A 21643-nucleotide genomic window follows, 5' to 3' on the forward strand; every position below is an offset into this window, starting at 1 on the left:
GTGTTATCCATGGCTCTTGCTATTTCTCAATATGTTTAGAACTGCCACAATAGCACATTTTTTAGAAAAATACATTTTCCAAAAAACCTTCAAGATGAACGACAGTATTGATGTTATTTTATGCCAGTGATATGTTGATATTAGAGCATAATAAATAATTCTTTCTGCCCTGTTAATCAAACATGTGAGCACAAGTGTGTAATGTTTTCTCATTTACTAAATAAAAGGCTGCATTTCACAATAAGAGGAAGAAAATAAAAAGAGAAAGGTACGTGTTCACATAAAGTGCTGAACTTAATATAAAGTCTGAGTTTACCCTTTTCCTTTTGGCATCTTGACACAACAGGTAAGTCTCAAACAATTGTATATATTTTAATTTAACAAGATGATAGCTGGGATAGAATGCAGCCCTATGGAGGGCACAAGCCAGTGCAAACTGTAGGCCGGTCCCAAGCCCAGATAAATGCAGAGGGTTGCGTCAGGAAGGGGATCCAGCTTAAAATTTTGCCAAACAAATATGTCCAAAGATTTCCATACCGGATCGGTCATGGCCCGGGTTAACAACGTCTGCCACCGGCCCAGTCAACCTGCAGGGCGCCGTTGGTAATTCAGCTATTGTGGGTCGAAGTCAAAGAAGAAGAAGATGTGGAAAGCGGGTTCTTCGGCAGAAACAGAAGAGGAAAGCACAGAGCCTAGAACTGAATGTGGGGACTTCGAATGTTGGGGCAATGACAGGAAAATCTTGGGAGTTGGTTGACATGATGATTAGGAGAAAGGTTGATATATTGTGTGTCCAGGAGACCAGGTGGAAAGGCAGTGAGGCTAGAAGTTTAGGGGCAGGGTTGAAATTATTTGACCATGGTGGAGATGGGAAGAGAAATGGAGTCAGGGTTATTTTAAAAGAAGAGTTGGCTAAGAATGTCTTGGAGGTGAAAAGGGTATCGGATCGAGTGATGAGGCTGAAACTTAAAATTGAGGATGTTGTGTGTAATGTGATTAGTGGCTATGCCCCACAGGTAGGATGTGACCTAAAGGTGAAAGAGAAATTCTTGAAGGAGCTAGACGAAGTAGTTCTGGGCATCCCAGACAGAGAGAGAGTCGTAATTGGTGCAGATTGTAATGGACATGTTGGTGAAGGAAATAGGGGTGATGAAGAAGTGATGGGTAAGTACCGCATCTAGGAAAGGAACTTGGAGGGACAGATGGTGGTAGACTTTGCAAAAACGATGCAAATGGCTGTAGTGAACACTTTTTTCCAGAAGAGGCAGGAACATAGTGTGACCTACACGAGCGGAGGTAGAAGCACGCAGGTGGATTACATCTTGTGCAGACGATGTAATCTGAAGGAGGTTAACAACTGTAAGGTAGTGGTAGGGGAGAGTGTGACTAGACAGCATAGGATAGTGGTTTGTAAGATGACTGGTGGTGGGGAGGAAAATTCGGAAGACAAAGGCAGAGAAAGCTGTGGTGGAAGCTGAGACAGGACGAGTGTTGTGCAGCTTTTCGGGAAGAGGTGAGACAGGCTCTCGGTGGACGGGAGGAGCTTTCAGAAGACTGGACCACTGCAGCCAAGGTGATCAGAGAGGCAGGTAAGAGACTACTTGGTGTATATTCTGGCAGGAAAAGAGAGAAGGAGACTTGGTGGTGGAACCTCACAGTACAGGAACTCATACAAGGAAAAAGGTTAGCTAAGAAGAAGTTGGTCACTGAGAGGACCGAGGAGAGGCGAAAGGAATACATTGAGATGCGACAGAGGGCAAAGGTAGAGGTGGTAAAGGCCAAACAAGAGGCATATGATGACATGTATGGCAGGTTGGACACAAAAGAAGGAGAAACCAAGATGGCACCTACCAGTGTGGTCACCTCGGTAGCGCGCTCTCTAGTATTGTTTTTGTGTTTTTCGTCCGTCTTTGGAGACCTTACATGACTCACTTACATAAGGGGAGACCTGCTAACCATCAAGGAGCCTACTCCGGACTTTGTCACCAACTTTCGCAAATCCGCTCAGTTTATTCCCCGAGTTACTCACCGGAGCGGCGTCCGCGGTTTTTGGCGCATGGAGACGGAAACGGCGCCACAGATGGAAGCGTGGCGGCATTCACGTGAAACTCCGCAAGAGAGGATACAGATTGGCGTTTCGTCTATCCATCTCACGAAGCTACACTCCCTACCAAACAAAATGGACGAGCTTCATCTTCTGTTAAAGACCAGTAAAGACTTCGGCCGTACCGCCGCCATGTGCTTCACGGAGACCTGGCTTTGCGACGCTGTACCCGATGGCGCCTTCATGCTTCCCGGCTTCCATACTCATCGAGCGGACCGCGACATGGAATCATCGGGGAAAACAAAGCGCGGCGGGATATGCTTTTATGTCAACGAAAAATGGTGTACGGACGTCACGGAGGTCGGCAGACACTGCAGCCCACATTTGGAGTCACTGTTTTTTAACTGTAAGTCATTCTACTCGCCGCGTGAGTTCGCATCATTCATCCTGGCTGGAGTCCACATTCCGCCTCAAGCTAACCCAAATGCCGCACTGCTAACGCTCGCCGAACAAGTCAACGAAATTGGAAAAAAAACACCCGGACTTCTGCGTTAACCAGCCATGAACAGGATGTGAGACGCATCTTCAAACAATGCGAGAGACGCATCTTCAAACAACAAAAGATTAACAAAGCGTCAGGCCCAGACCATGTGTCCCCGTCCTGCCTCAAAGTCTGCGTGGACCAGCTCGCACCAGTCTTCACTCAGATCTTCAATAGATCTCTGGAACTGTGTGACGTACCATCCTGTTTCAAACGCTCCACCATCATTCCAGTCCACAAGAAACCTGCAATTTCGGGTCTAAATGACTACAGGCCTGTTGCTTTGACATCTGTGGTCATGAAGTCCTTTGAACGTCTCGTGCTGGACCACCTCAAGAGTGTCACAGGTCTCCTGCTGGACCCCCTGCAGTTTGTCTACCAAGCGAACAGGTCTGCGGATGATGCAGTCAACATGGGACTGCACTTCATCCTAGAACACCTCGACAGTGCAGGGACCTATGCGAGGATCCTGTTTGTGGACTTCAGCTCAGCGTTCAACACCATCATCCCTGAACTCCTTTCATCCAAGCTTCTCCAGCACAGCGTCTCACCTGCCATCTGCCAGTGGATTTACAGCTTTCTGACAGGCAGGACACAGCAGGTGAGGCTGGGGGAGGCCACCTCATCCACACGCAGCATCAGCACTGGGGGGCCCCAAAGTTGTGTCCTCTCTCCGCTGCTCTTCTCTCTCTACACGAATGACTGCACCTCAGCGAACCAGACTGTCAAACTCCTGAAGTTTGCAGATGACACCACTGTCATCGGCCTCATCAAGGACGGTGATGAGTCTGCATATCGACAGGAAGTGGAGCGGCTGGAACTGTGGTGCGGCCGACACAACCTGGAGCTGTTCAAGACTGTAGAAATGATCGTGGACTTCAGGAGGCATCCTTTGCCACAGCTGCCCCTCACGTTGTCCACCTGCCTTGTGTCAATCGTCGAAACCTTCAAGTTCCTGGGAATTACAGTCTCTCAGGACCTGAAGTGGGCGACCAACATCAACTCCGTCCTCAAAAAGGTCCAGCAGAAGATGTACTTCCTGCGGCTTCTGAGAAAGCACGGCCTGCCACGGGAGATGCTGAGACAGTTCTACACAGTGGTCATCGAATCAATCCTGTGTTCTTCCATCACAGTCTGGTTTGGTGCTTCTACAAAAAAGGACAAACTCCGACTGCAACGGACAATCAAAACTGCTGAAAGGATTGTCGGTACCCCCCTACCCACCATTGAGGACTTGCACGCTGCCAGAACTAAGACAAGGGCATGCAAAATCCTCTCGGACCCTCCGCACCCCGGTCACCGGCTCTTCCAGCTCCTTCCCTCAGGTAGGCGCTACCGATCAATGCAAACTAGAACTAGTAGACATTCCAACAGCTTCTTCCCTCTTGCGATCAACTTCTTTGAACACCTGACCTACAATTCCATTACAACATGCTGGTAATTTTTTGACTTGAGTTCGTTGTCACATTTCTGTGGGGCCAATTATGTATTACTCGTGCACTCACTGTAGTTGTCTCGCCATGCTGCACTATTTGCATATACTGGCCACTCATATCAGAGTAGCATCTGCTCCATTTGCACGCTGATTGAGGAGTATCTGCAACATTTGCACAACCAACATTGTCCCAGACTATCGCACTACTAGTCACTTTAAACCGCATACAGTCCTTGAAGTCTCGGAGCCCTTTGCACAATGGTCATTGCACTGGACTATTGCAATATTAGTCATTCAAACTGCTTTAAGTGCTAGAGGACTCTGCATCTTTTTGCAAAATTGTCACAAAAAAAAAAAAAAAGAAAAATGTACCGGCATTACCAGATAACTAGCAACCCTGTACTGCTCAGTGACTGTTTTTTTTTTGTCAATGTCTTTCTGTCTCCAAAGTGTTCTGTCAATTGACTGTCTGTTGTCGTACTAGAGCGGCTCCAACTACCGGAGACAAATTCCTTGTGTGTTTCTGGACATACTTGGCAAATAAAGAGGATTCTGATTCTGAAAAGGATCTATACAGGCTGGCCAGACAGAGGGATAGAGATGGAAATATGTTGACTGGTGCCAGCAGTGTGCTAGCTCAATGGAAAGAATACTTCAAGGAGTTGATGAATGAGGAAAATGAGAGAGAAGGGAGAGTAGAAGAGGCAAGTGTGGTGGACCAGGAAGTGGCAATGATTAGTAAGTGGGAAGTTAGAAAAGCATGAAAGAGGATGAAAAATGGAAAGGCAGTTGGTTCTGATGACATTCCTGTGGAGGTATGGAAGCATCTCGGAAAGGTGGCTGTGGAGTTTTTGACCAGCTTGTTCAATAGAATTCTAGCGCGTGAGAAGATACCTGAGGAAGGGAGGAAAGGTCTGCTGGTGCCCATTTTTAAGAACAAGAGTGATGTGCAGAGCTGTGGAAACTACAGAGGAATAAAGTTGATGAGCCACACAATGAAGTTATGGGAAAGAGTAGTGGAGGCGAGACTCAGGACAGAAGTGAGTATTTGGGAGTAACAGTATGGTTTCATGCCTCGAAAGAGTGCCACAGATGCATTATTTGCCTTGAGGGTGTTGATGGAGAAGTACAGAGAAGGTCAGAATGAACTACATTGTGTCTTTGTAGATCAAGAGAAACCCTATGACAGAGTACCCAGAGAGGAACTGTGGTACTACATGCGGAAGTCAGGAGTGGCAGAGAAGTATGTTAGAATAATACAGGACATGTATCAGGGCAGAAGAATAGCGGTGAGGTGTGCTGTCGGTGTGACAGACGAATTTAAGGTGGAGGTGGGACTGCATCAGGGATCAGCCATGAGCCCCTTCCTGTTTGCAGTGGTAATGGATAGGCTGACAGATGAGGTTAGACTGGAATCCCCGTGGACCATGATGTTTGCAGATGACATTGTGATCTGCAGTGAAAGCAGATAGCAGGTGGAGGAACAGTTAGAAAGATGGAGGCATGCACTGGAAAGAAGAGGAATGAAGATTAACCGAAGTAAGACAGAATATACGTGCATGAATGAGAGGAGTGGTGGGGGAAGAGTGAGGCTACAGGGAGAAGAGATAGCAAGGGTGGAGGACTTTAAATACTTGGGCTCAACCGTCCAGAGCAATGGTGAGTGTGGTTAGGAAGTGAAGAAACGGGTCCAAGCAGGTTGGAACGGGTGGAGGAAGGTGTCAGGTGTGTTATGTGATAGAAGAGTCTCTGCTTGGATGAAGGGCAAAGTTTATAAAACAGTGGTGAGGCCAGCCATGATGTATGGATTAGAGACAGTGGCACTGAAGAGACAACAGGAAGCAGAGCTGGAAGTGGCGGAAATGAAGATGTTGAGGTTCGCTCTTGGAGTGACCAGGTTGGATAAAATTAGAAATGAGCTCATCAGAGGGACAGCCAAGGTTCGATGTTTTGGAGAACGTTTGAGAGAGCAGAGTTCGATGTTTTGGACACGTCCAGAGGAGAAATAGTGAGTATATTGGTAGAAGGATGATGAGGATGGAGGTGCCAGGCTAAACAGTCAGGCTCACAGGCTTTCCAAGCACCAGGGAGCGGCGCATCGGCGAAGACCCATTAATTCTTGTAGACTGCCTTCTTCATCAATGCACGAGCCGCTAATCCAACTTTGGTTCTCATGCCAAGCGGCCGGTTTGGGATGAGAGGCAGGGTCATACATGGCTGGCAGGTCATTCGAAATCTATTACAATTATCTGACAGTTAAAGTTAGCCTCCTAAAATTTATTTGTATTTATTTCTTTTAAAGATTTACAATATGGGCGAAACGGTGGGCGACTGGTTAGCACATCTGCCTCAGAGTTCTGAGGACCGGGGTTCAAATCCCGGCCTCGCCTGTGTGGAGTTTTCATGTTCTCCCCGTACCTCCATGGGTTTTATGTGGGTACGCCGGATTCCTCCCACATCCCAGAATCATGCATGGTCGGTTAATTGAAAACTTTAAATTGCCCGTAGGTGTGAATGGGAGTGCGAATGGTTGTTCGCCTCTTGCCCAAAGATAGCTGGGATAGACTCCAGCACACCCGCAACCCTAGTGAGGATAAGAGATTCAGAAAATTGATGGATGGATTTAAAATATCGTTTATCTTCAACTAAAAAGTTATATTTGAGAAAATTATATATAAAGCTCCTTGAGAATGATCAAATAAGTGAATCGATTTAACACTAACTGTAATTGATAACAATCAACATTTAATATAGTTTACCATTTCAACAGCTTTTATGTCACTCTCCACTTTATACTCGGCTGACACTGACAGCGTAGCTCCTGCTTCTGGCAAGAGCATTATTATGCCGTATTACATTTTTACAAGGTATGAAGTTAAATCAAGTCAATAGTCTACTGTGATTCAAGGTTTTTCAATTCAATCATAAAAATAAATATTTTTTTCTTCATATCAATTCATCATAACATTTAGGCCTGACCCACAGGAAAGAGTTATTTGTTGGCTATATGCAATGTTGTGTTTGTCATACTATAGAATAATTTATTTATTGTGTTTTGTGAATATTACTGAGGATAAACTTCAGAAAAATCTCATGCGAAACCGTATTTGCAATATTTGTTTAAAATAAAAAAAATTAAAAATCTTGCAATTCAGAGTATTTCTCCAAATTATTCAGCTCTCCTCCTGACTGATGACTCGGTAGTTTTAATTGGGCTGACATCATTAAAGCTTATCGGCTTCTCAGTGACGAGGACTGGCTAATTATGGCTCAAGGTTTAGCCAAATAAACGTGACGTTGTGGCGAACTACACTTTTTATATTTTTATATTGTTCAGCCACACTGACTAAGAGGTTTCATGACTCAGTGCTGACCCTGACACTGGTTGTTCCAGATATTGTGGGGTGTGTGGGGAATAAAAATAAAAATGCAGCATCTGACAATACCAGAGTATACATATTGTATTACATACAGCTGCTTTGTGCACGCTATTTTAATACGCCCCCCGGCTGCCAAACCAGGGAGGGTAAAGTTCACTTTGCGTCCGGTGTCAACGCATTGTAAGTCATCGCCTCCATGGTAACTAATAAGCTACATGTCTTACCATGCTTCTTACAAGAGTCACGAAGGGAGGACGAAGAGTGAATCGGCGAAGACAATGTCAAAGCCATGCTAATTGCTAAGCTATTGTTACATGCAGTCGCAAAACATAGAAATAGTGATTTGGCGCGACAGTACATTTGTCAAACAGGTCTGGCTGGAACCACGTTTTTGCATCGTAACCAATTTTGCACAACAAAACAACAGGCCACTAAGTGTTTAGCGATATAAAATAATACACGTCCACACAGGGCACCGCGCCTGAACAGGAAATTAATTAGTACGTCACTGCACACGGCACTTCAGAACTTGGGCAGGTTAAAAGTACATTGCTGTTAATATTATCCATGCATCCATTTTGTGAGCCGCTTCTCTTCACAAGGGTCGCGGGCGTGCTGGAGCCTATCCCAGCTATCATCGGGCAGGAGGCGGGGTCCACCCTGAACTGGTTGCCAGCCAATCGCAGCTGTTAATATTAAATACTTCTAATATAAGATAACCTTTTTTAGAAATAAATTTGCATCTACAGGAAACATATGTAATATAAATAGTACAAGAAGTACATTGCAAAAAATAACTATCCAATTCAATCTTTCAGCAATTTTATTTCTTTGTTTGCAAAACAGAGTGCGGTTTCAATTTTTATGTTTGAGGTATGATAAATCCGATTTAAGACTTGTTTTTGCTTTTTTTTGTTACCAGGGCTGAAAACAGAATTGGCAAAGGTGAATTGATCCATAGACAGATATTTTTGACGATGGCACGTCAAAGTCTCTCTTACTGATGATTCAGGTTGCAACTGTGTCCGCCATTACAAGATTGAGGTAATAAAAACAAATGAATGACAAATATTGAAGCCATGATTTATTAATTATTATGATTGCCCCACGGTAATGTCCTTGACAAAATTTCGAAAATATGGAAATTCAGACAAATCTTTACAAATTTTGCTGCAAGTGAATTTTTATAGGTTGGCAGCTCTGTAATTGGTCGTTAACCAAGCAAAAATATAATTTATCCAAATAATCGATTGATAGAATTTACAGTAGGATACTCAAGTACTAAAATATTCGTTAGGTGAAGCCCGACATTCAACTCCCGTTATATTGTCATATTTTTAGCATTCGTGGTTAGCATTAGCGAGCTAGCAATTACCATTTTAGGTTAAAAATAAAAATAAAAACACTACCATCAAGCTCACTCATACATAATGTTGGGCATCGTTTGAATTTGAGCAATTCCGGTCCCCATTCCGGTTCCAAACAGTTCTCAATTCAGATTCTTTTAGGGGGCTGGGTCAAAAAAACTTTGCATGGTTTAAATAAAGGGTGTCCAAATTATGAACATCCATTTTCTTAGCTGCCCGCAGCATAGACTAAAATGGACATTTGACTCAAGGTTCTTTATAAGCAGTATCAATATCAAACCTATGACCTAAAAGGCAATATGTGTGGAACTAACCCAATTGACTTTATATTTATTAATTAAGGTTTCAGCTAAAAGTTAAATATAGCATCGTTATTTGGGGCTGTTTTATCACATCAGATGGTTTGTACAGTATGTGCAAGGGTACGCGCCAGAACTTAGGCACGAAAAGTAACTTCACACAGCACCGAATGTTTTTCTTTTTTTAATGGATTGAACCAAATGCTATAAAGTGTTGATTCCTTTTCTTACCCACCAATGAGCCAAAAGGTTAGTGTTTGTGATACGTTTATGTGAATTTTGTCCCAATTCATTGTGATGTAATGTTGCTACTGTGAAGTTTTAGCTCAAAGTTAAGCTTTTTTTTCTGTCATCAGCTCTTACGTTGGTTTGAAGACTAAAATAAATGCTAAAAACCATCAGTGCAAAAGTGAAAATTTACTTTGTTAGCTGTCTCCATGTTGGGACAGACATATTTTATTGTTTCACTCACCCAATTGACAGAGTCAGGTGCGGTGTAGGCTGAGGCTTGGAGCGCGTCAGACGCTACACATTGTGGAAGCCTCCTTTGCACAATATAATCTTATTCCAAGTGTTGCACTGAGGTGACTGGTCATTCATTTAAACAAAGTTAAGACACACTTTTGTTCGCCACCGCTGTTGGGGACAAGCACATCTTTGTGCGCGTTCTCCTTCGTTGGTTTTCGCCACTTCTTTGGGGTCGGCGGACCGGGAACTGAAATTTTTAAATTTGAACAATTCCGGGAGAACCGGAACCTTAGTCCCGGTTCCAATCGGTTCTCGATGCCCGACACCAATTTCTAATAGTGTCTGAAAAAACAGACGCTTCTCAAGTTTATCAGTGGCCAAACACTGCATCAGTCTGAAATAAATGTCCGTGTGAAACATTGGTTCCGGCAGCGCAATAATGGGTCCAGGTGGAACATTTTGTTTGCTTGTTGTTTGGGTCCCCGCGGAGCTTTGAGGCAGAAATTCTGCATCGACCTATTTTTAAAGTCGACTTTTTTTTTCCCTGCCCTAATTTGAACCTTTCCAAGAGTAGAACCTAGAATTCTAGCTGCAAACACCCACCAACCCCACATTTCCTCCATTTTTCTTTTCTGAATATGCATCAGCCAGGTGTCAAAGCAGTAACTAAATATTTTTATGAATGGAATACTTGGATATTGAAGGGTCTGCACACAACATACCAAATATGTTGGATGCTGTATACTTAGCTAAAGTATTTGATAAGTTTAAGAACAACTTCAACAAATACAAAATAAATACTGTCAGTAAACAGTGTCACAAGTGTTACCCCACCTCAACCTTGTCCCTGATGTCAGTGTAGGCCTCCTGCAGTCTCTGCTGTGCCTCGGACTCCACACTAGGGTCTTGGGTTCTGTTGTGCAGCACAGCAGCTTCGTCCAGCAGCCTTTCCAGTAAAGTCGCTTGGCCATGGACATCACTCACCACCACTCTCTGTTGGTCCACTTGCCACAGCTTTTCCTTCAGTCCCAGTTGCAACTCCACACCAATGTCCAGGTCACGCTGCTGCCTCGTTAGCCACGATACAAACTCCTGGTGGGCCTTCAAATACTCACTCCAGTGGAGCCACACCCACTCAATCCGACTGAGAATAAAATATGAATATGAATATGAAATATGAAATATGAAATATGAAATATGAATATGAAATATGAATATGAAATATGAAATATGAAATATGAAATATGAAATATGAATATGAAATATGAATATGAAATATGAATATGAAATATGAAAAAGATTAAAGTCCGACAAAGGAGTATTCTCAGTCTTTGTTTACAGTATGATTATTTGATATATGAAGGCGAATGAATGAATATGGCAACACTGTGAAACATGTACATGTCTGCCTCACAGTCAGAGGATCTGAGTTCATATATCCAGCTGTATAGGGGTCTGTAACGTATATGAGGGTTAACTAAAAATGTAATTAATTTGGGAAAAGATACGAAGGAAGGTAAACGCCTGCGTTCACTTCTGGGTTAGTCCAATTTACACTTTAATCGTTAAAATCAAACTAATCTGTCTCGTAAAGGGACACCACGTCACTTTTTATACGTATAAGATTTAGGAAACGTGACGAGAAACCTATCAGTCTCATAATCTGAAGGTTGCTATATTTTTAAAATACGAGTCCTAGACAACAGAGGTTCATTGTTAAACTCAGAACACACAAAACAACCAAGAGTGGCATTTTATAGTATATTGAATGACATCTACAAGGTATCTAGAGGGAAACACACAAAGGGGTCTAACGAAAGAGAAAATAAAACTAATAATGGCAAAAAGAAGGAAAATAGGCGTACGAAAAGGGAAATAGACATTGTGTGTTGGACTAAAGTGGAAAACGCGAGCATTTAATGCGCCCATTGCGGACGGGAGAGAGACAGAGGACAAAGTTGAGATTTTGTCTGGAGCTAGTAATTTCCCCGAAATTATTAGGCACTAATATTGTACAGTCTGGCAAACGCTTGCAGTGTCCACTTACAAACGTATCACCTGGTCTCTGGGAGTGATCTATCTGGGCTCGTCTCAGTAAGCACAGAGACAGATTTGGTGGAAGAAGAAAATTTTAAAAAAGATGTCGAAAAATAAAACAAAAACAAAAGAAATGAGGAACGAAAAAGGTTGTTCGTCACGCCTCTTTGGGAGAATATGACCATGTCTCTTCCTGCCTTTTCAGGGCAGGATCACGCCGCTCTGATCACCTATTAGTGGCCCACAGATAGGCTGGGAAGCCAAGTCTGTTCTCATCCCGGCCTTCGCAGTTACCGAGTCGTGTGCCTGAACAAAAGAAAGGCGAGGGGCCCACGGCCGCCCCGTGGCTGGGGACCTGCCAACAAGACAAGAGCTAAGAAGCCAGAGGCAAAACAAAACAGAAAACACAAGCGTGCGAGAGAAGGCGTGAGTCAGGGGTTAAGTACCCCTGGGGCATGTCGAAGAGGGACGGAGAAACCTAGAAGACCACACCCATCAGGTTGGATCTCGTTTAGAATTTTGGCCAATAACATGGGTTTAAAAATCATATATTAACATAAAATAACCTCAACTTTGTACTCGCTTTACTCAGAGGTCAAGCATATCAGACTGGCTGTTTATACTTTAGTTTTGGGAAATCAACTTCTTATGATTCAAATCAAATTTCATGCAGCTTGCTCACCACGAGGTGGCGGAGGCTGGGAGACACCGAACTTCCCTGCCGCGCTGCCAAGCGTGGTCTGCAGGAAGCATCTGCCAACTCCCCGAAGCTACCCTTTTGCGCAAAGGAGTCCAACCAAGAGAAAGGTGAAAAGCCACCACCCACTATATTATTATGGTGACCAGGTTCCCGACTGGTGACCATTTTCCCTGTACCGTGATTGTGTGTGGTGTGGTGTAGTGCATTAAAATTGAAGAAACTGTTGGGGGTGAGGCGAAACAGTCACAGGGCAATAATGACCTGCCACCGTCACCCACACCCAGGCCTACCAGCTCCCCAAACGACATGCAAATGTGTGAAGTGCACTAAAAATATGCGGGAGAGAAGCATGGAGAGCCAGAGAGCAGGCCAGAGTGCCGAGACACCCGGCCAAGTGTCCTCCCCAGCCACTAGATTTAGACTACAGATCACCTTAGTGTGAAATTCAATATCAGAAGTGTGGTCTGTTCTTCCCAAGACGGGCTAGGCCCAGCCAATCGCTGACTGCAGAGACATTGTGCCAACTACCCACCAACACTTTTGTGTAACGGTGTCACCAGTGAGAGTAATCAGGCAGGAAGAATTTGCGTGCGCAATTTCTCTATGAGCGTTGTAGTTGTCATTAAATTTCCTCTAAAATTACACCTCCTGTTGTGTACTGTGTATGTTTGAGTTTCAACAGTTGACCGCTGAAATCAAAAACTAATTATTCTATTAATGTAGCAAGCCTTGTAGATGACAGCGATTGATCGAGGTTTTTAATCACATTTCGGACACAGATGCGGTGTCCTATACGAGAAAAAGATGGTTTGATTGTCACCTTCTGACGTACGTTGAATTCAAGGTTGGGCATCGAGAACCAATTGGAACTGGGACCAACGTTCCGGTTCGCCATGTATCGCTCAAATTTTAAAATTTCGGTTCCCAGTTTCGATGCAGAGTGCGCCCACCCCGAAGAAGTGGCAAAAACCAATAAAGAAGCGGTGAAAACCAACGAAGGAGAAGGCGCACGAAGACGTGCCTGAACCCAATGGTGGCGAACAAAAGTGTGTCTTAACTTCGTTAAAATTAATGACCAGTCGCCTCAGTGCAACACTTAGAATAAGATTATATTGTGCAAAGGAGGCTTTCACAATGTGCAGCATCTGACGCACTCAGAGCCTCAGCCTACATTGCGTGAGCTTCAATGAAGGCAATTGGGTGAGTGAAACAATAAAATACCTCTATACCAACATTGAGACAGCTAACAAGGTAAATGGTTGGTCGCACTTTTTCACTGGTGGTTTTTATCATTTATCTTAGTCTTCAAACCAACGTAAGAGCCGATGACAGGGGGAAAAAAAGCTTAACGAGCTAAAACGTCACCAAAGCAACTTTACATCTCAATGAATTGAGACAAAATTCACAAACGTCTCACAGTATCACAGTCACTATCCTTGTTCCTCATCGGTGAAAATCAGGAATGGAATCAGTGTTTTATAGCATTTGGTTCCATCCATTAAAAAATTTAATTAAATTTAAAAAAATAAATACGTAAAATGACTGGTGCCCTGTGAAGTTACTTCTCATGCCAAAATGCTGAGTTCCGGTGCGTACCCTTCAAAATAAAAGGCTACAAGCTTAAAACAGGAAGTCAAGTTAAAACTTTCACATTTAACCCATTTGACATGATGAAACAGTCCCAAATAACCGTTACAATTCTATATGTAACTTTTAGCTGAAACATTAATTCATGAATATTAAGTCAATTGTGTTACTTCCACACACATTGCCTTTTAGTTCATAAGTTTGATATTGATACTGGTTATAAAGAATATAGTCTCAAATGTTCATTTTAGTCTATGCTGCGTGCTGCTAAGAAAATTGATGTTCATAAATTGGACACCCTTTATCTAAACCATGCAAACTTTTTTTGACCCAGACCCCTAAAAGAATCTGAATGGAGAATCGTATGGAACCGGAATCAAAATAAGGAACCGGAATCGCTCAAATTCAAACGATGCCGGAAGTACTGTGACGTTGGGACATTGTGTTAAACATAACTAAAAACAGAATACAATGATTTGCAAATCATGTTCAACCTATATTTAAAGATATTTAATGTTCAAACTGATAAACTTTATTGTTTTTAGCAAATAATCATTAACTTAGAATTTTATGGCTGCAACACGTTCCAAAAAAGCTGGGACAGGTGGCAAAAAAGACAGAAAGTTGAGGAATACTCATCAAACACCTGTTAGGAACATCCCACAGATGAACAGGCTCATTGGGAACAGGTGGGTGCCATGATTGGGTAGAAAAGGAGCTTCCCTGAATTGCTCAGTCATTCACAAGCAAAGATGGGGCGAGGTTCACCTCTTTGTGGACAAGTGCGTGAGAAAATAGTCCAACAGTTTAAGGACAATGTTCCTCAACGTACAGTTGCAAGCAATTTAGGGATTTCATCATCTACGGTCCATATCATCACCAAAAGGTTCCGAGAATCTGGAGAAATCACTGCGGCAAGCGGCAAGACCGAAAACCACCATTGAATGCCTGTGACCTTGGATCCCTCAGACGGCACTGCATCAAAAACCGACATCAATGTGTAAAGGATATCATCACATGGGCTCAAGAACACTTCAGAAAACCATGGTTAGTAAATAGTTAGTAAATATAATAAATAAAAAATGTGGACGTCGTGTCCTCCGGGCCAAAGCGGAAAAGAACCATCCGGACTGTCATGGACGCAAAGTTCAAAAGCCAGCATCTGTGATGGTATGGGGCTGTGTTAGTGCCAATGACATGGGTAACTTACACATCTGTGAAGGCACCATTAATGCTGAAAGGTACATACAGGTTTTGGAGAAACAAACATATGCTGCCATCCAAGCAACGTCTTTTTTATGGACGTCCCTACTTATTTCAGCAAGACAATGCCAAACCACATTCTGCACGTGTTACAACAGCGTGGCTTCGTAGTAAAAGCGTGCAGGTACTAGACTGGCCTGCCTGCAGTCCAGACCCGTCTCCCATTGAAAATGTTTGGCGCACTAATGAAGCGTAAAATACGACAACGGAGACCACGGACTGTGAACAGCTGAAGCTGTACATCAAGCAAGAATGGGAAAGAATTCCACCTCCAAAGCTTCAACAATTAGTGTCCTCAGTTCCCAAACATTTATTGAATGTTGTTAAAAGAAAAGGTGATGGAACACAGTGGTAAACATGACCCTGTCCCAGCTTTTTTGGGAATGTGTTGCAGCCATAAAATTCTAAGTTAATGATTATTTGCTAAAAACAATAAAGTTGATCACTTTGAACATTAAATATCTTGTCTTTGTAGTGTATTCAATTAAATGTAGGTTGAACATGATTTGCAAATCATTGTATTCTGTTTTTATTTATGTTTAACACAATGTCCCAACTTCATTGGAATTGGGGTTGTAAATGCAAGCGTTTACTTTCCGACTTAGTCCTTTTCCAAATTAATTACGCTTTTATCCAAACCAATATATGCTACATAGTGAATATTTCCTGCTTAAAGTAATTTATTGACACGGCAGTTGACGTTCACTGTTAAACTATACTCATGTAACAAAGGAATTACCAAAAGTATTTTCAAAATATCATTCAAAAAGTTAAACTTTCATAGATTATAGATTCAGGGCCCACAATTTAAACAATTTCAAGTATTTATTTGTTTATTTTTACATAATTTCGGCTTCTATTTCATAAAGCCCACGAAATGAGAATTCAAAAAATCTGAATACTGTGAAGAAATCACCATTTTCTTCTCATTTTTTTTAGAAAAAAAAAAAGAAATTAGGGTCACATAAAATCAATAACAATATGGTACTTTCAAAATGATATGTTAATCAATACTTGGTTGGGAACCCCTTTGCTTTAATCAATGCCTTGATGCACCATGGTATTGAGGCCATCAGCCTGTGTGATTGCCTGGAAGTTATGGAAGCCCAGATTTCCTTGATGCTTGCTGTCAGTTGCTCTTTGTTTTCGGGTCTGGTGCCCCTAATTTTCATCTGGATAATACCCCATAGATTCTCAATCGGGTTTAGATCCAGCGAGTTGGCTGGCCAATCAAGTACTGTGAAGGCATGGGTATCAAACCAGGTTTTGATGCTTCTGGCAGTATGGGCAGGGGCCAGGTCATGCTGGAAGATGAAATCGGCATCTCCATACAGATCCTCAGCAGAAGGAATCATCAAGTCCTCTAAAACATTCTTTTAGACTGTTGCAGTGACCTTGGACATAAGAAAGCAGAGATTACCTATACGTGCACTGGACATTGCACCCCAAATCATGACTGACGGTGGATATTTCACACTGGTCCTCAAGCAGCTTGGGTTCTGTTCTTCACCCTTCTTCCTCCAAACCCCTTGGATCTTGATTCCCTAATGAAAGGCACACTTTACTTTCATTGGAAAAGAGGACCTCAGACCACTGGCCAACAGTCCAATCCTTCTTCTCCTTGGCCTCGTTGAGACGCTTCCTACGTTGGCTCAGGCTCAGAAGTGGCTTGACCCGAGGAACCCGACAGTTGTAGTCCATCTCCGGGATGCGTCTGAATGTAGTGGTTTTTCAAACTGTGACTCCCGCCTCATTCAACTCTTTCTGGATCTCTGCTAGATTCTTGAATCTTCTCTGTTTGATAAAGCCTATGGTCATCTCTTTTGCTGGTGCATCTTATCTTCTCCTGCCACATTTTGTCCTTCTACTCGTGCGCGGATCTACTGTGGTGGCAAAGGGTGGCAAATGCCACCCTAAAAGAAAGCCTTGGCCCCCCTGCTTCTAACGCAATTTGCAGCGACGAATTTGACATTTACGATCAAGGAACTTCAATGTCTGACTGCATGAATGCAGCACGATATGACGCCATAGTGGCAGCGAGTGGCTCTAGCGCCGGCACAGTAAGACACTGATTTGTTTTGAAAAAGTGAGGGAGCCAGGACTCAGGAGGAAAGAAGACACAGGAGGAGAGGCAAAAACTGAGCAACTCTCTTATGTCCATCCATCAAGAAACGTAATTAAAATTAAAGCACAGTGCTAGTATAGTTGCAGTGCTGATTTTGAGATCATAAAAATCAGGGTGAAGAACATTGTTTTGTTATCTATACATGTAATGTTCGCCATGTTCTCATCTTATCTGTGTAAAGGGCAATATTGACTCACCGTCTGCAAAACGCTGTGACATTTCTTTGAATCTTACAGACATGAAGAGGAAAGGTCACGTTTGCATTTTTTTTTTTCCTCACCAAAGAGAAAGGCGACAGAAATAGAAAATGAACAATTGAGCAAGGGTGATGGAGAGGGTGAGGTGGAAGGAGAGAGAAAAGACAAAGATGAGGTGGAAGGAGAGAGAGAAGGGAAAAAGAAATGTGATGAAATACAAGCCCGTGGTGCCCAGGGACAGGAGGAGTTTGGAGAACACCACAGTGGTGAAGAGATGGAGGAGGGAGAGCATCACCAAGATGAGGAGGCAGAAAGCGAGAAAGATGACGTGCAGGGTTCAGACAGTGAAAGGGAAAGGAGAGTGATCCATCTCCAGTCAAGCTGCATAGTATACAAAGTTGCATATAAATAAGAACGACAAATGACATAAACAGACATTTTGTTGGAAGGTGCATTTACGAGACTAATAAATAAATACTAAGGCCAGGTTACATTCCAAAATTAATTATTATGATGTTGTATAATTAGGTCAGATGTAATGCAGTTTGAATCTTTCCTCCCCTCCATCTTCTAGACATATCCAAGTCCAGGTGTGAGGTGCCAGCGCAGCCAATGCGAGACAGTTTCCCGAAGACCCTCCAGGGAGGAGCCAGAAGAAGCTTCCGCAGCGACTGGTACAAAGTTCCTCCCTGGTTAGAATACTAACAATCAAAAGATGCAGCTTACTGTTTTGCATGTCGGCATTTTTCCCTCGAATCAAGTTCACTCAGTTTTTCGACCCATGCCAGGATGTTTTTTTAGGAGTTGTGCAGATTGTGTAAAATAGCGGTTATTTTACCTGTGAGTAGTGCATCCTGTGAAAGAAGTTTTTAATCTCTCCGGCTCATACAGACTTATTTGCGGTCTACTATGACAGAAAAGACACTATCGCATTTGGCTGTACTCACCATTGAATCAAAACACACAAAAGCATTACATCTAGATGAATTTGTGAAGCGTTTTGCTGAGCAACATGGAAATTGCCGCATTCAGCGGTTATAGGCATTCCAAGTTCATGTTATGCTCACTGGTGAGCTTTGTCAAAGGTGGTAAAATGATGACCAACTTTTTTTCTTTTTTCCTATATTTATTTGTTTTGGCAACTGAGACAACTTATAAATTCAGTATATATACACATCTCTCATAATTTGCCACCCCACAAATATTTTTCTAGATCCACCCCTGCTTCCACTAGAGTTTCCATTGATATGCTTGGACACAGCACTCCTGAGCAATGAACTTTTGTGGCTTACCCATCCTATGGTGGGTATCAATGATGGTCTTCTGGCCAATTGTCAAGTCTGCAGTTTTCCCCATATTGAACCCAACTGAGACAACTGAACCAAACTGAAGCAATTTAATGACACCTGGGGAAACCTGAGCAGGTGCTTTGAGTTCAGTAGATAATTAGTGTGTGACACTCAGTTGTAAACATTTATGGCCTGCAAAATTTGGGCTGATTTCTTCTCAGTATTCAAATTTTTTTGAATTCCTGATTTTATGGGTTTTATGAGCTGTAAGCCCAAATTATGTAAAAATAAATACTTGAAATTGTTTAAATTGTGGGCCCTGAATCTGTAATCTATGAAAGTTGAACTTTTTGAATGGAATTATTCAAATAAATAAACCTTTCCATAATATTCTATTTTTTTGGAAAGTGTCTGTACATCACAGAGTTAGTTTGTTTCTTTGTTTTTGTTCACAAAAATTCGTAGCTCAAAGCTAACACACAATGAATGAAAAACACCATTGACGAGCTAACGAAAATTCGGATTGAACTTGCGGCACTTATAGCTCTCAAAATAATGAATATTAGTGCACAAACACTATAGAAGCAAGCATGATAACAAAACTCTGGCATATACTCTTCAAACTCTGTGAAAAACGGGTATATTAACAATATTCTATTCTATATATCCAACTCCCACCTCCGACAGAACTTTGCTCATGTTCCGGGGGAGGCGGGGGACATAGAGTCCGAGTGGACCATGTTCCGCGCCTCCATTGCTGAGGCGGCCGACCGGAGCTGTGGCCGTAAGGTGGTCGGTGCCTGTCGTGGCGGCAATCCCCGAACCCGTTGGTGGACACCAATGGTGAGGGATCCAGGTGCTGGAGCCTCTCCCAGCTGACTGCGGGCGAAAGGCTAACTACACCCTGGACTGGTCGCCATTCAGTCGCAGGGCACATGAAGACACGGACAGCCATTCGCACTTACATTCACAGCTTCACTGAATGGGAACTGAACACGCTGCCTGCACCACTACACCATAAGTGACGAGACTTTTGACCATTTAGTGAAGCTTAAAAAAGGTGGAAGAGTCGAGCACCTGTGGCAGTGAATGATGTAGGTACAAGTTTCCTCCCAACAGCTTTTCAGGTTTTTGAGCTTAGCCTGTGTGTGGTTCCTCAGTTTTTCATCGCCAATCTCCAGAAGACGATCAGCTGCTACCAGTGCCATGTCCATCTTCACACGACCATCATGCTCTGATTGATGGATTTTCTTAAAAGGTCAAATGGAAAAGATTTAGTTATGGCATGGAGAAAAGAGATGTTTTGGTCATTTTCTAAAACAAAATATATTGATGATATGCAACTTTAAAATTTGAATATGTTCACATCACTTATTTATAATTTCACAATGATATATTTCATGCTGACAAGACAACAATGTCAATTTAATAATTTCACAAGAGGTACAACAATTGATCAATTAATCGACAATCAAATTAATCAACTACTTTAATAATTGATTGATCGTTTAGAGGCCTTGTTTAACTTAAAATTGTCCAAAAATTTCAGCCTCTCAACAGTAAATATTCTCAGATTTCTGTTGTCCTCCATGAAATCATATAGATTATCTTTGTCTCTGACTAAATAAGGTATCAGTGATCAACAATTTTGAAAATTTTCTGACATATTAAAGACCAAACAAGTAACTGAATCATAATCAATTGTTTGAGCATTTTCTGCATTGTCAATTTGAAATAATGTCCTGTTTTTGAATAGTAATGAAAAAATATATGTTTATCAGCTTAAAGACCCCGTATGAAGAAGACAAATTATGGACTCAGGTTTCCCTTGCCCGGACGCGGGTCACCGGGGGCCCCCCTCTGGAGCGAGGCCTGGAGTTGGGGCTCGAAGGAGAGCGCCTGGTGGCAGGGCCTGCACCCATGGGGCCCGGCCGGGCACAGCCCGAAAGGGTAACGTGGGTCCCCCTTCCCATGGGCTCACCACCTGTGGGAGGGGCCATAGGGGTCAGGTGAAATGCGAGCTGGGCGGTGGCCGAAGGCGGGGACCTTGGCGATCCGATCCCCGGCTACAAAAGCTGACTCTAGGGACGTGGAATGTCACCTCTCTGGCAGGGAAGGAGCCCGAGCTGGTGCGTGAGGTCGAGAAGTTCCGACTAGATATAGTCGGACTCGCCTCGACGCACAGCTTGGGCTCTGGTACCAGTCCTCTCAAGAGGGGTTGGACTCTCTTCCACTCTGGAGTTGCCCACGGTGAGAGGCGCCGAGCAGGTGTGGGTATACTTATTGCTCCCCGGCTCGGCGCCTGTACGTTGGGGTTCACCCCGGTGGACGAGAGGGTAGCCTCTCTCCGCCTTCGGGTGGGGGGACGGGTCCTGACTGTTATTTGTGCCGATGCACCAAACACCAGTTCAGAGTACCCACCATTTTTGGAGACCTGGGAGGGGGTGCTGGAGAGCGCTCCCGCTGGGGACTCCATCGTTCTGCTGGGGGACTTCAATGCTCACGTGGACAATGACAGTGAGATCTGGAAGGGCGTAATTGGGAGGAACGGCTCCCCGATCAGAACCCAAACGGTGTTCTGTTATTGGACTTCTGTGCTCGTCACGGATTGTCCATAACGAACACCATGTTCAAGCATAAGGGTGTCCACATGTGCACTTGGCACCAGGACACCCTAGGTCGCAGTTCGATGATCGACTTTGTGGTCGTGTCATCGGACTTGCGGCCGCATGTCTTGGACACTCTAAAGAGAGGGGCGGAGCTGTCAACTGATCACCACCTGGTGGTGAGTTGGCTCCGATGGTGGGGGAAGATGCCGGTCTGACGTGGCAGGCCCAAACGTATTGTGAGGGTCTGCTGGGAACGTCTGGTAGAATCCCCTGTCAGAAAGAGTTTCAACACCCACCTCCGA

At 43.4% G+C, this 21643-nt stretch overlaps 1 protein-coding gene across 3 annotated transcripts in view; it reads right to left on the bottom strand.

Moving 5' to 3' along the window:
* syne3 (spectrin repeat containing, nuclear envelope family member 3) overlaps nt 1-21643 on the bottom strand; it is a 101888-nt gene that overhangs the window by 68987 nt on the left and 11258 nt on the right. For all 3 annotated transcript variants that reach the window (XM_061696045.1, XM_061696043.1, XM_061696046.1), the window contains exons 3-4: nt 19810-19982; nt 10369-10678 (exon numbers count right to left, since the gene is read on the bottom strand). In XM_061696045.1, the coding sequence (XP_061552029.1) occupies nt 10369-10678; nt 19810-19982 (483 nt within the window). The remainder of the gene's footprint in view (nt 1-10368; nt 10679-19809; nt 19983-21643) is intronic.

This window comes from Phycodurus eques, chromosome 14, assembly GCF_024500275.1.
Source record: "Phycodurus eques isolate BA_2022a chromosome 14, UOR_Pequ_1.1, whole genome shotgun sequence".
Classification (NCBI taxonomy): domain Eukaryota; kingdom Metazoa; phylum Chordata; class Actinopteri; order Syngnathiformes; family Syngnathidae; genus Phycodurus; species Phycodurus eques.